The sequence below is a fragment of the Tauraco erythrolophus genome, chromosome 7 (genome assembly GCF_009769465.1).
Source record: "Tauraco erythrolophus isolate bTauEry1 chromosome 7, bTauEry1.pri, whole genome shotgun sequence".
NCBI lineage: Eukaryota > Metazoa > Chordata > Aves > Musophagiformes > Musophagidae > Tauraco > Tauraco erythrolophus.
In genome coordinates this window covers 47,936,603-47,951,750 of record NC_141471.1, presented here as the reverse complement: position 1 = coordinate 47,951,750, position 15,148 = coordinate 47,936,603, and the positions used below count along the sequence as shown (strand labels likewise).

At 35.5% G+C, this 15,148-nt stretch overlaps 1 protein-coding gene across 3 annotated transcripts in view; it reads right to left on the bottom strand.

Moving 5' to 3' along the window:
* Positions 1-855: 855 nt before the first annotated feature.
* ATP2C1 (ATPase secretory pathway Ca2+ transporting 1) overlaps positions 856-15,148 on the bottom strand; it is a 68,645-nt gene continuing 54,352 nt past the window's right edge. Inside the window, exons 17-27 of one of the 3 annotated variants that reach the window (XM_086614428.1) lie at positions 13,920-14,076; positions 12,430-12,600; positions 11,336-11,433; positions 9,611-9,661; positions 8,652-8,818; positions 6,763-6,831; positions 4,974-5,090; positions 4,176-4,323; positions 3,481-3,576; positions 2,498-2,639; positions 856-1,665 (exon numbers count right to left, since the gene is read on the bottom strand). In XM_086614428.1, coding sequence (XP_086470554.1) covers positions 1,529-1,665; positions 2,498-2,639; positions 3,481-3,576; positions 4,176-4,323; positions 4,974-5,090; positions 6,763-6,831; positions 8,652-8,818; positions 9,611-9,661; positions 11,336-11,433; positions 12,430-12,600; positions 13,920-14,076 — 1,353 coding nt within the window. In that variant the 3' untranslated portion in view covers positions 856-1,528. Of the gene's footprint in view, positions 1,666-2,497; positions 3,577-4,175; positions 4,324-4,973; positions 5,091-6,762; positions 6,832-8,651; positions 8,819-9,610; positions 9,662-11,335; positions 11,434-12,429; positions 12,601-13,919; positions 14,077-15,148 lie in introns of those variants that run through there. The other 2 variants (XM_086614429.1, XM_086614430.1) reach the window with 2 other exon arrangements.

The following is a 15,148-nucleotide window of genomic DNA, read 5'->3' as shown; positions in this document are numbered from 1 at the left end:
TAAAAGAACTTCTTAGAGAATTCATACAGCACTTCCCAAACTGCCTTGTTTTCCATGAACTCCCCAGATTTTGAGCATGGCACATGGGGCAAGCCACAAAGGTAAGTGCACAAATATCCCAGTGCTTGTTTATGACAATTCCTCATTAACCAACAGGATGACCATTGTGACAGCATAGCCCAGAGCCAGTACCAATGCTAGACTTTCAGGCTATAGTGTGAAAAGATGTGTATCCACATGCTTTCAAGCAAGAGAGATACCATTACATCTTCAACTCCTCCTAGAGATCTTACACATCCTCTTTTCAAGATTCCCTAATGATTATTCCTTGCATTTCCTCAAGGGATGATGAGTCCTACCCTGATGCAAAGACATGACAACAGCTGCAAGTCTATTTTGAGGAAAAACACCATTTCCAATTAGTGTATTAGAGTACTCAAACATTACCATACATTAAAAATCCTTTTAACATATCAATACGAATCTATTATAATGCTTTTCTAGCCAAAAAAAAGTAATTCTGTAGGTTAAAATTTTAAGCTACACTACCAGTCAAAAGTTTATTTTTATGATCAGGGTGAAGAAGGAAGAACGAAAAACAAGCTTCTTTGAAAGAGTGGCAGGGTTTTTTGCCATTAGAGTGAGGATTAGTGCATTCATTTTCTAATTCAATACACTACAAATCATTTCAATCACAGTACTGTGTTATAATAACAAGTGATCTAACAGTCATAAGCTAAAGTAAATAGGTAGGAGACACTAAACAAAGCCTGTATCTAGAATTCTATTAAGCATGCTAGTCTGGTGGAAATGCCAGCTTCTTTTAAAACAAAGAGACAACACACTTTTAAGAAAAGCAAACATTTACTTCAAATTGCAGTATAGGCTTTTCAATCACAGAAAAAGAAAAGAAAAACAGTGATCCAACAGCGGTCACATCCTGTGCAAAAAAAAACCTCGGGATACAAAAAAAAACCCCTGTAGCACAAGGTACTTGAGCCGCTTACACATTGCAGGATAAAGTAAATAAATACAGTAGCTAGAATATGGCACTCTTGTGACGAACTCTAAACCCAGTGGAATGCCTCTGAAATATTTTTTTATCCTTGTATTAGTAGCAAAGTCCCACCACCATAAAAGTGAAATAGTACAATGTTTTAAATAAAACCAAACTAAAATATTTATATCTAAGAGAAGGATTTTACGCAGTTCTATCTTAAGTGCAGAAAATGGGACTTGGGCTTAGATCTTTAAATTAACCCCCCACACACACAAAATCCCGTTCAATCTCAAAAGTAAATTTATGTTTAAGGAAAAATGTTACCAAAGTTGCATAATTTCATTTGTTACTTCCACAGCTGGAAGTTAAATTCTAAACAGTCTTGAAACATGAACGTTCATCATTAGCCAGTGAAACAAAGGACTTGTCAAAAGCCCTCAGGATTTCTTTATCCTCCAAATAGTTTGCTTTCTCATACATCTTTAGACAGCAATCCCTAAGTTTGCAAACAAAAGAATGCAATATGCATCATACATCAAGAAAAGACGAAGTTGACGAAGAAGAACTTCCATGTTTCTGGATCTTTTCCTTGCTTCTTTCAAACTTCTTTATTATCTCAGTCACTATGCACACAGAGGAAGTGAGTCCGAGAAGAAACAGTAAATCTGAAAAGAGTTAATTAGGCTTTTTAAAATTTGCTGTTTAAAGCTGAGGGCAGACTTACAAACAACAAGACTTGCAAGACTTTCAAATTGTCTCCCAATCTTTGGGTAAGTTCAGAAGAAATGAAGCAAGAATCAATTTTCGCAGGACCAGAAGATTAACAGGCATAGTTTATGCAGAAATCATAAGAACAGGCATGATATTTCAAACTAAGTATTTCATAACTGTATTTTTATTAACACCTATGAAAACTTACCATTAACTTCATGCTAAAAAATACTAATGTCAAAAGTGACACTACATTGAAAAGAATTATGAAAAAATATGTATTTCATGACAACCATTTATCTTTAAACTCCAGAAAACCACAGAAGTCTTAATGAGGCCAACAGCATTATGTATCTATAGCTTCTTAAAATCCTCAAGTCTATTTATTCTATGACAATGCATTCGATTATTTAATAAAGGATCAAGATTTCTAAATAGGGTGTTTAGAGAAAAAACTTGCTAAATAGTGAGATTAATAGTGCTTTAAAAACTTCAATAGACTCTATGCTTCATTTTTGCCTGCATCAAAATTTGTATTTACAAAGGATACATAAGCATCCAAGAAATTTAAGAATGTACTGATCAGTTGTGTACCATATGTGTTTAAATCATGGTTTGCAAAGAAAACATCTAAAAAGGATTTATTTTATTTTCCTAAAACAAAGTCAGCAGGATTTGTATTCCTGTTTTATGCAAACAGCCAGAAAGCACTCTTACAGAACCATTAGCTAATGCATTTACAAATTAAACCTTAATGTGCAGTTTTGAAAAGGGAACTGTTCTTACCCAAGACACTCAGGCTCTCGGTTTGGAAAACCTTCTGAAGGGGAGGGAAGTAAATGACCAATAACTGCCCCATTATAGATCCAAGGACGGCATAGCAGAACATTTTGTTACTGCAAAGTCCAATCTCAAACACAGATTTTGCCTGTAAAATAAACACCACATTACACTGTACGTGTTATCTTAATTACCTAGACAAAAAAATAATTTGTTACTTCAATGTCTTTTCATCCAGACTTTTAGAAAAATGTAAAAAATTGTCAACCTTTTAGATAATCCAGAACAAGTTCTTGAACAGACTAATTGCATTTTCTCTCTGGTAAAGAGAGTACAAATCTTGCCTTCATAGTCTGAGTTCTCACTTTTCTGCAAGTACAGTGCATTAGAAGGTGCCCTCCGCACTAGAAGGAAGTGTTTTTGTTGCCTCTGACAATCCACATCAGAAAACAGACTGCAAATTAGAGTAAATGTAGTAATGTATACTAGCAACGTACTTTCCTCCAACTAGCAGAAAATTTCAGACTTATTTCCTTAAAACAAAAACACGGATAGAAAGAACATTTTAGAGTTTTTCCTTGGATTATGGATTTAGGGTTACAAAATGAAAAGTTAAGGCCTTCAAGAAGTTTCAGGTTCTAGTAAGGATGCTGAACTGTCAGAATTTAAGGAAAAAAAACAACCAGCCAAGTGTACACAGCAATACAAAGGACCATCACACTGCAGCTTTTAATAAAAATTTCCTTGTTCCTGTCAGGATGGAAGCATTACTACCAGCTCCACATCACGTAACACATTAAGGAAACTAATACTTATCTGTAATTTAAAAAAAAAATCTTACCTAGTAAATACGTGAAACTCTGAAGCTTAATAGCAGATAGGAAGCAAATCTGCTGGGAAACATTTGAAACACACAGCAAGATTCTTCCTCAAAGTAAATTCTGCTTTTTGTGTAAATACTGTGTAAAATGACAATATGAATCACTTACCTGAGATCTAGAACTCAAAGCATTGAACATATCAAAAAATACAAAACAGGTGAAAGTCATGGTTGTATCTCGAGGTGTTATTACATTGTCTCTTAACTGCCAACAAAAGAAAGTTAAATGGCTTTAGCACGCTTTAAACCCTCCACAACTAAACAAAGCTATTACAATAATTCAAGTTCTACTAGCCAGTAAATGAAAGCAAAAGCAACTTGTTTGCCCCAAGCTGATTTACTAAATCATACAGCAAATATTACACACGTGTAACTTCTAACAATTTGTAATTCCAAGCTGTGATTAAATGAAGCCTTTTGACAAACACCTATGCAAGCACATGGAACACTAAGAATTCTAGGATGCACTACCAAAGTTGAAACAACGTTTTTCTCTACTGGCAAAAGAAAGTCAAATGGCTGTTTTGTAATCGTCTGGCCAGAAGACTTGTACAATTACTTTCTATGGGCCAAGGTTTCCCAAGCAGAACTGGGACCTGGAAAAGTCTGTTAAAATAGAGATTGGGGAATAAAACTGTATTCCTTATTTCAAAATCTTCCTCTCTAATCTGCCATCAGAATAGATTATTAAATAGACATGGACAAAACTTGCAACTAAGTTCATACAAATTCCAACTGCCACTATAAGGAAGACTTCTTTTAAACTAGTTTGTTACTGTTTTAAGTTTTGTACTTTTATCATACCTCTCTCCAGAAGACAAACAGTGTTCCACATACAATAATTATTGATGAAACCAGTATTTTAACAATCAGGTTTTTGGTCAGAATGCTGTCCTTCAAATTTCTTGGAGGCTTCCGAATAACATCTTTATCCACAGGCTCCACTCCAAGACTTACAATTAAAAGAATATCTTAGATTTTTATCATCATAATTCATTGCATCTAACTTAAGAACTAGACTTTCCGCATTGAAAGATTTTAATCTTCCCTCTACAGCCTAAGAATAATCTCATTCAAATAAGCATGATACACTTTCAGTAAACTGAGTTTTATGTATTAGTAACAGGCAACATTCTAACACTGCAGTTTGAGAGTTCATAAATACATGATATCAAGACAGATATTAATTTTAAAGGAAGCTGCAATATTAGTTATGTTCCCCATTTCTGTCGCCATGATCAAGCTAGCTAAGAAATTTGCTGCTAGTTCCTTTCCACCTCATCCAACACCATCTATCTGCAGTGAAGAGGGTCAGAGGAAGAACCCAGAAGGAAGCCAGAATCCTGCATGCAAGTGTCATGGGAATATCTGTGGATCTTTGGGTATCCATGCTGCTCTCATAATTATCGTTAGATAAAGTAAACCAAAAGGAATGAACATAGAACTATACTGCAAACATCGTCATTCAAATAAGAAGTTTGCTGTTTCAGAAACGTTTCACTGAAGTTTAACACTCCATAGAGCTTTCTTTATAAGCAACCATTTTCCTTGCTGAAATAAAAGGGCTACGGACCTCTAATGGAATTTAAAGTAATTACTTACCTTTGAGCTGGAGGTCCATCCATAATAATATTGATCCATAAGATCTGCATGGCATTGAGAGGATTAGGAAAGTTCATTAATGTAGCCAGTGAGATTAAAGTCAGTGCTGCTATACTCCTGTTGAAAGAATCCATTTTTATAACTGTCAGCATGGAACGTTTCTGAAGATCCACTGATAACTACTTTGTAATCAACACTTCAACTGTTTAAGAGCAGATACAGATTTTGACAACGTGAATCATGACTGACATAAGCCTGACTTGAAAGGTAGAGCATGAACTCATCTAGAATGCTCATCTTCACACCGTCTACATTTAAAACAGTGTTGTTTTGGCAATAAAAGAAGACAGCAAATGTGTGTCTTAGAAACTTCTGAAACTTTACCATAACATTTCAGAGTTAACCACTCACCTTCACCTAGCTGATTTTTTTTACTGCTGAACTGGGTCCTACACTTTTATTGTGCCAGAAGCAGAACTTCTAAACATCGTTTCACAAAACAAACTGCTTCTACACTTTTGATGTAAACACAACCACGCTGTGCACCTGTCACTAGTCTGGCTAATCAGTCAAGGCAAGGTACTACTCAAGCTCCCTAAAAATACCTACACCACCCCTCATTATTAGCAAGATGAGAAGGCCAGGCAGAAGAATGAAAACAGATTAGCTGGTTGCAAGCTTGGTATTAGAAATCTCTCTAAACAAGCATGCACTAATCGCTTTCAGTGCCAGATTAAGTAGTTTCATAACCAGTAAGAAGAGAGCAAGGCTTTTAATAAGTCCAAATTTAGTGCTCTGCTGAACCCTTTTACGCTCTCCCTGCAAAGAGAGACAGAAAAAAAAAAGGTAACTCATTCATCAAAAACCTTAGGCTACCATTCCCAAGGCTGCCAGGCAAGCACACATTCCTAGAATGTCTATGCTTAGTTATTCTTCAGAAGCAGATTTCTAGTCTTCAACCAATGTGGGACACTAGTCAAGACTGAAAGTGTACGATATTTCTTACAATTCTTATTCAAGTTTTAAGAGGTTGATGTTTTCTAGGTTTTGGGGTGTTGGGGGTTACTGGTGGGGATTTTTTGTTGTGGTATTTGGTGGGTGTTGTGTGCCTGGTGTGTTGTGTTTGTTTTTTTTTTTTTTTAATTTCTGCAGCTGAATTCAACCACTCTGAAATGCCATGAAGGCCTAGAAAAAAGTTCACGAACAAAGTGGTGAAGAGGAAAACCATGTCGCCGAATCCAGATTCATTAAGATAAACTCCCCAAATTTTTGAAACTAAGGCTTAATGAACTCTTGTCTAACATACACATCAGAGTTAGCATAGGGGGATCCTCATATGCAAGAGGAGGAAGTCTGCTTCACAGAGCTAACTCATTCCACAAACCAGTATATGGATCACAGAAGAAACTAACCTCCGGTTTCCCTGGTTTCCTCCATTTGATTTACATGTTCGGTTAACAAGGGAATGACTATTAACTTCTTTAAACAAGGACCCAATGGTAGCTATGCATTTCTCTCCATTCTCTCAGTTACTGATTTTTCACATCTTAGCAGGAAGAACTGTGACAAAGTTAGATGTCTGTCTATTGCACTATTTCCTGGTTCTTTAAAAATGAAAGAAGCCACCAAATACAAAATACTGAAAATTCAAAAGCATAGCATCCTCAGCATCCTACATGAAATTTACAATGTTCACAGGAATTTATGCAGCATCTGCTTCATGATGCTTTGGTTCATTCACAATGTAGTTAGTCAGAACCTTCTGATATTGTCAACTTTTCAAACTTACGTGCTCAGTTGAAATCTAACAAAATTTTTTATGTTATTATAAATTCCTTTACCCTCTTCAATTGCAGACCTGAAATTAAAAACAAAGATTACATGACTAGACAAACAAGACTACTGCCAAAAAAACTTAAAACAAACCAGAAAAGCTATTACTTTAAGCAGCAACACGAATGTCAAGGAACAAATGGAGCTGAGGTTCTTATAACTTTGGCAGTCTGTTTTTCAACTTGACTAAGAGAATAATCACAACAGTTATTTTTCCGGCTGCTTAACTTTCAAAATGAAATGTCAATAGTAAAATCTAGCCTCCTTGTTCAAGATTCACCACCGTCCTTGATGAGCCCTTCTGATTCAAGTTAACTAATTTTTTTTTAAAAGCCACAAAACCCACACACACGCTTTTAGAAAACCACAGAAATATAGCATGACTTTAGAAGACCACGTATTCTTACGGTACCAGAATGAAATATGTATAGATCATCTCCTCAAACTGCATCTGCATCTGTCACAACTTGCCTATCACATTATTGTAATTATAGCAGTGAGAAAGCGTTTTCTAATCCCTAAATCAAGTCTACCCTGCTGCAAATAAAATTGATTTCTTTCTTCCATTCCCCCAATAGCCAAAACGAACAATTAATCAGCATTCCTTTTGTAACTTTTAAGACAAAGAGATTAAAGGGGTTGGGGGAAGGATGTAAAGCTATGGAAGCTCACACTTTTTTTTTCCCTTAGTGTTCACTCTATTCATTCTCCTGTTGAGAACCTTCCTGATAAAGTGAGCAAAACTGGATAAAGCATTCCAGCAAAAGCCTCATCAAACCCAAGTAAAGTTAAGTACTACTTGAGGATGTTTTTCCTATGTACTCTTTAGAGCATGTCAAAAGGATTCCCTTCTCTTTTGTTTTTGCACAACAGCACATTGCTGTTAGCTGAATTACTACGGAAGACTTAACTCTCAGATCATCCTCTGTCACACTGCTACCTAGGTACATTTTCTTTAACTGTACTTCTGCATTTCACTTCTTCCCAAGGGCTAAGTGTCCTACTTTCAGACAAACTGAAGTGTTCTGAGATTGATGCATTATTTCAAAATGAAGGCTATCTCGCCAGACAGGCTATCTCAAGCAGTCCAGCTCTTGCCAACACCACTACCTTCAAAAGTCAGATGGATTAAATTCAGAACAAGGTAAGTTTAGCTATGCTCTCTCAAGCGCACTAAGCAAAAAAAAAAATGAAGAAACAAATAGCTGGTTACCAGAAGTTGGCAACTTATCTTCACCTGTGATATTTAAACAGCTTATATTTCTTCCCATTTCTGAAACACTATCACATTTTAAGAGTTGAAAACAAACAGTACTGTGTAAAACTTAAATCTTGAGAGAAATGCTCACTGATTTTCATGTAAGATTTATGCTTCTGAAGTAAGAAATTAAATGAAGGTGAATCCTACTGAAAGCTAACAGACTCACAATTTCACCTCAGTTATGTTTCCAAATATACTACCCACCAGAATTCTACTTGGAGAAGTAGAAATAGAGGTTAGTTTTTATAGCACATACATGCATAACTACTTTTGTTACTTACATCTGATCTATGTACAAGAACAAAGTAGCAAAAGGTCTAAATATGTAAATACATTCTTATATTATTAGTAACATACATAAAAAAGAGCTGGGAACATAATAGTACAAGGGGCAACTAAGCATTTCTGTTTTTTTAAGAGGATAACACAGATCATCACCATAAATATAATTTTCACTTAGCAGAGAACTCATTAACAGCTGCTACCCTTACAAGTTGAGGGAATTTCTTTTGGTTTTAACCCAAGCATCATTTCAGTAAAACTACATAGCATAAGGTATACACATGTACATAAGTGCCACTTACATTATTGTCTGAAAATCATCATCCACGAGAATCATGTCTGCTGCCTCTTTACAAACATCTGTTCCTGTTTGTCCCATTGCTACACCAATATCTGCAGCCTTCAGAGCAACAGCATCATTCACTCCATCTCCTGTCATAGCTACTACTGCACCATTATTTTGCAGGGACTAAAGAAAGGGAAAAGAACTTAAATCAGGGATTGAAATAACCCATCCTATAAAATTATTCTAGATACAAGGCTGGTGTCATCTCCCCCATCCCCTCCCCAATTTCTGATAATTCCACTGTAAAATCCTAAAAAAAAACGCAGTTGTTTTATTCTAATGAATTTTTATGCAAGATTTTAGGTTAGGCTTCAGTTCATATATTCAGACAGCTTAAATTGTAAAGCTAGGGTATATAAAACCTGCTTTTAAGAAAAAGTAAAAAACTCCAGAGACAGAAAGAAGATAATTGAATTTACATGTTAATATTATCAGCCTCTTATAATATATATTCCAACTGTCTCGATGTTTGACTTCCTTCTTATTGCTGCTTTTTTGATTGTTCCAATTGTTACATTCAGTATGTCCCTCTTTGCTATGTTCTTTTGTTAACTTCTGAATGGAAGCATTACCTCAGACATGGCTTGAAATTCATGCCCTTTTATCTTGTTCTGAGAAGCATCAGAAATACGTTTCTTTCAAGTTCCTAGTCAATTCAACTGCTATGTGACACAATCTCCATCAACCTCCAGCTCCCTTCATAAAAGAAAGCATGATGTTGCCTACCAGCAGCTGCCTATCCCTTGTGGGCACTACACATTTTTCTAGGTAATATTTGAAAATACACTTCACTTTCAAACCAAACGCATTTCTGATTTCACCTTGCCATACTGTAGCACGTTATAGTTTAAGTAAAGGCACCACAAACAGTACCCATAGCAACAGTCCAGCATTTGAGCCTCTAGTAAGACATACCTTTATAATTTTCAATTTATGTCGAGGACTGGCTCTGTAAAATACTGCAACCTGTTAAAAGCACAACAAAAAAGCAGTGAAAATTTGAGAAATGTAAAGAATTTCACTGGATTCCATAAAGCTAGAGGATAAAAAATTACTATCAAAGGCCAACTGTACTCTTATTAGCTCTACAGTTGAAGCACCAGTAAGCTGTGTTTTTAATAGAGTGAAATCATTAATTCCAGAGAATATTTGAAGTGTGGTCTGGCAAACAAAGTTGGTGCTACTTATATCAAGATAGAATGTGCAATTTAAAAACCTTCTGAAATTATGAAGCAACTGAGTTATAATGGCCTGCTGCTCACCTTTCTGACTAAATTCATGCAGGCAATTGCCATGCTTATTCTACAACTGTCTTTTTCCCTTGTCAACACTAGTGGCAAGCTACTCAGAACATTTCAATTTTACTAGTTTACATAGCATATTATTAATAGATTGAAATTTTAAAGGTTATTAATAAAGATTCTGGCTTAAAAGGAAACATTAATTTTCAGAATTTTTTGCCTCTAGTCTTCTGTAATTTGAAATTTGAGCACTTGGAATTTAGTTTTCTATATCTCCATACTGTTAGCATTCACATCTAATTTTCATTTTTAAGAAGCTGGATAAGAAGTTAGACTTCTTAACAGTCACTTTAGACTATACACAGATATCAATCTTATTGGTTGATTTTAATTAATTCCTAATAAGATTTTAAATAAACACCTAGAAAACTAATTTAGTCTCAGGTCAAACACGCACAAAATAAATTTGTAGCTATTTCAGTTACTTCAGTTGGACAGCCCTTAAATATTGCTAAATAAACCAAAAATTACTACTTGCCACACAATTCTTTTTTTCCAGGTTTGCTTTTGAGAGTCACCAAGGAAAGACACAAAGCTGACATGCATGTTTCTTGATAGTAAACATTGGCTTTTGGCTTGCCTTACAGACTCAAGCATCCTGCAGTGTAATTCTGCAGTCTTTTGCAAACAGAGCAGCATTTTGATGCATAAATTTCGCAACGTAGCCAAGCCTGAACCTCAATTGCATTTGATTATTCTCTCACATTTTCAATTTTGACATTGGCTAATACATTTAGTTATTTAATAGCTAAAAAATTATTAAGCAGTAACTTAATAGACACATCCTTCCAAAATTCTCAACCAGTGTTCTCCGATCAATTAAAAATCATTAAAGATATAGACAGCTCCTCTTACGAATTACAAAAGGACGGACTGTCTGACCATGCAAACTGTAAGGTTATACACATGAGCTGAGCTACTCAGAGAAATAAAATGGTCTAACAATACAAAAAGTGATGATGCCCACTGAAAGTGAGAAGTAGCAAAATGAAAGTCACAATATAGGCACTGAAAGGCAAAAAATAAACCGAATCATTAAAACAGACAAAAGTAATAGACTCATTAAACAGATAACTGTGTGAGTTTGGGGAAATAAATTTTCATATGATCATATGCCAAACCAAAAGATACTTGTTTGATCTGGGACAGCTTCCATGTTTCTGCACTAAAAGTCTCTGGTAATTTACTGTATAACTTACAAATAACATAGAATCGTTAGAACATGGTTCTAATAGAAGTATCTCAGAAATTACATCTTAGCTTACCACAGAAAAACAACATTTCTCAATATAAAATATATCCTTTACTGCATTTCAGTAAGTAGTATATCAAAACAAACCTTTGGTGTTATTTGAGAAAGCTGCTGAATATCCAAATCATCTATTTCCTCTCCAGAGATTGCCTGTGAATTTTTGGAATACAATCCTAGTCGACTAGCTAGAAATAAATAATGAAAAAGGTATTATAATAATATAGCCCTTTAAAACATTAAGTATCCAATTTTATTTTTTTAAACCTTCTGTTTCCTGCAACGTTTCAGATTTTAAATGCCTAGAGCAGAACAACTTAACGCGTTATTGATTCTGTATACTGGAGTAAATTATCTGAACTCCTGAGTAACAAACACATGCTACAAAGTCTATTGTAATCTGATATTTATTTCCTTAGGACTTTTTAGGTCTAAAGGTCTATACTTCACAGTGTCAGGTGCCATATAAACACAAGAGCTTAGTCTTCTCCAAAGAATTCACAGTTCAAAAACAACAAGACAGAAAACAAAAAGTGACATGGAGGAGACAAAGAAAAAAAAAAATCCACCTGAGAAAGTACTGCTAGTTCAGGGGTGTACTTTTCATGTGCATATTCAACTTTTTATTCATCATTCTGTAAAGAATTCATATTCTGGCTAAAGTACTTGTACTTTAATGTATTATATTGTAAAAAGAAGTTAAGTAAATATTTGTTAATAGTACTGAAACTTCAAACTTCATTACGGAAAAAAAACTGTACTGGGTAGTATTGAACTGCCATGTCCGTCGCAAATACTCATTGTCACTGGCTATTTTAGTTTCTCCCTGTCGCCATAAGACAGACATCCAAAGCTGAGGGCAGGGAGGGTGGTGTTGGGGGTGTAAGAAGACGAATCGGAAATCAAGCATATGTTATAACAAGATACAGTAAGAAATACATAGTATCAAACAGCAAAAGTCATACATTAACCTAGTTAGAAAAATTTAAGGTGAAACCAAAGTATCACACTTCAGGCTAGGGTGTTGATTTTTTTTTTATCCTAATACCCCTGTGCCATATGTTAGCCCAATACACAGAACTCACAAGTGTTAAAGACTTAATACCCACACTTCACAACAATTACCTAGGCCCTGCCAAAACAGAAAACAAGTGAAAAAAGGAAAGGAAGCAGACTATTGATACCAATGGCAACTGCAGTCTCCTGTGAATCTCCAGTAATCATTTTTATTGCAACTCCTGATGTGATAAGTGTAGTAACAGCTTCTTTTACACCAGTCCGTGGAGGATCAATTATTCCCACAAGCCCCAAAAAAGTCAATTGTCCTAACTCAGGACCAGAAGCTAAGGCCAGAACTTTTAGGAGACAAAGAAAAAAAAAGTTAGATTTGAAAGTAACATTTACATCAGCATTAATACAACTGTTTTAAAATAATAGGCCAGCATAAAGGAACGGGTGGCAATTGCAATTTATTTTTTTTTTAAACCTGGTAGCAATGTCTTATCTTGAGTATTCAGAATAGCCTACTTCGCGTGCATTCCTTTCTCCTAAAGGGTAGTCTTTTTACCAAACATTCATATTCCAGGTTTTAAAGATAACTTTCCTATTTGTTCTTAGATGAAAGTATTTATGCTTTCACTGTGTGGTAAGAGAACAGCATCTAACTTCACGGTTTCTCTGTACATGCATGGTCTTTTATACAAGAGGATGAAACGGAGGGTCAGTTAATGTATTTTTATTTTATGCTTTGTCTTTTTTCTTTTAGAGAGGCAGATTTCACTGAGTACCTGCTGAATGTTTTCTGGGATGTCTTTTACAGAAGAATCTTAATTTAAATATATTTAAGTGACATGAGAGTTGTAAGGGAAAAGCAAATGCACTTTTTTCAAAACATTACCCTAGATTTTTCTGTTTGACAGTGGTCTGAAGCAGACACAAATAACGACTGTCCAAACAAAACAGCACAAAGAGATACTACTCCTAGCATATCCTCTCAGTTTCTAATAATTTGCATCCTAGGAGTTTCCTGAGCCACCCAATACACCTACCTTCAAAACCAAAAGAAGTTAAAAAGCTGTGGGTGAATCTAACAGCCTAGAATTCTCTTTATAGAGGCCAAAGAAAGTCATGTATAATGCTTGCCCCCAGTCACCTCCTATCAATCATTTTTTAAATATAACTGAAAGTTTTTTTCGCAAATCTACACAGCTTGTTAACGTAAAAGGTAATTTTAATGGCACCTTCTGACCTGCCATCAGTTGTGCTAGCCTAACTCACAAAGGTGCCAGGAGCCAAAGTAATAGAAAAATAAACACTCACATTTGGGGGGAAAAAAAAATTAAAAAAAAATCAGACATCTATAACAAGACATGAAAGCTATTAGGTAGCAATGTACTGTTTGCTTATGATCATGTGCAAGAGGTGACACAAACAGCCGTGCCTTTTCTCACCCTTTGCAATTTAATCATCCTATTATACAGGCCTTGGGCAACATCATCTGTTTTTCTGCCCCCCATTTTAAAGAAAAACTAAACAACCCAGCGGCACTTACTGAACGAAAAAATGTCTAGTGTTTTTTTTGGTTGTTCTTGTTGGTTTTGGTTTTTGGTTTTTTTTTTTTAAAGCAATAAGCAGTGGAAAAAAAGGTGGGTTTGAGACACTGAAACAGCCTTACCCCTTAGTCCTGCAGAGCCCATAGATGTCTTCTCTTGCTGGTATTGCTCTCTCTGTTGCTGAACAAGAGGTAGAGTCTGCCCCTTACAGTTATATGATGTACAGTATCTAATGACTTGTTCGTAAGCACCTTTCATAAAGCAAACTTCAGGTTTGTCCTAAAAGGATAAAGAATTGTTGTGTGCACATGTGTGTCTGTATGTATATATGAATACATACACACACAAGCACACATAAGAATGGCATATCTGTACTTTTCTTAAGAGTCTGCAGAACATAACACAGATCAAAGTTACACTTGTAAACCTAAACACCTATTCTTTGAGTATCTCTCTATACAGGGTATGTCAAGAGTGGTAATGTCAGAAGAGCCAAGCTAATAATCAGTACCTCATTTCAGTAGACAACATACACATCAGACAGAGGGTCACAGTTTATAGACTACAGAGGCCATGCAAAGGATAGAAGTTAAACCTACACAGAACATCAGACCTGAAGATCTTTAGCTCATCATCTAACCAGCTGCACAGGTCATTAAATATCACCTGCATCCTTGTACCAAACCTAATGACTCTAGTATTTTCCAGATAGTCATCTAGCCTTGATGGTATCAGGGCACTGAGAATCCACCACCTACCTCGAACACTTAGCTCCACTGCTAGTTCAACACATCCCTTCCCCTCCCCCCTTCTCCATTAAGAATTGCTGCCTCAGCTCAGTTTCCAACACTGATTCTCATCTCCTCTCTGTTAAACTAAAAAGCTCTTTAATATATCTATTTTCTCCCTCTGAAGGTATTTATGCACAGTAGTCAAGTTACCTCAATCTTTCTGGTAGGCTTAACTGATAGAGCTCTCAGTTTCTAAACCCACTGAGTTTTCTTAGCCTTCAAATAAATTATGCTCCCTTTAAAACTGTTACCAATTTTTCAATAATCTTTTAAAAACCTTGTTACCAAAACACAGACATATTAAATGAAAATCATATAGCAATTCCTGCTCATCACTCTCTATATAGACAGGAATAATACAACCATATTATACATATAGACAGGAGGAGTCAAATACTTGTTTCCAAAGCAAAGATTTAACTGTGATACTTGAACACTGTCAGCAAGTCCTTTTTCTGGTCAGAAATACTAGGAAATTTTCCATAAATCCAAGATAAGGTTTGTTGTTGCACATATTATCTATAAGGCTCCAGTCATCAGAGTAGCAGTAACTGTGTCAG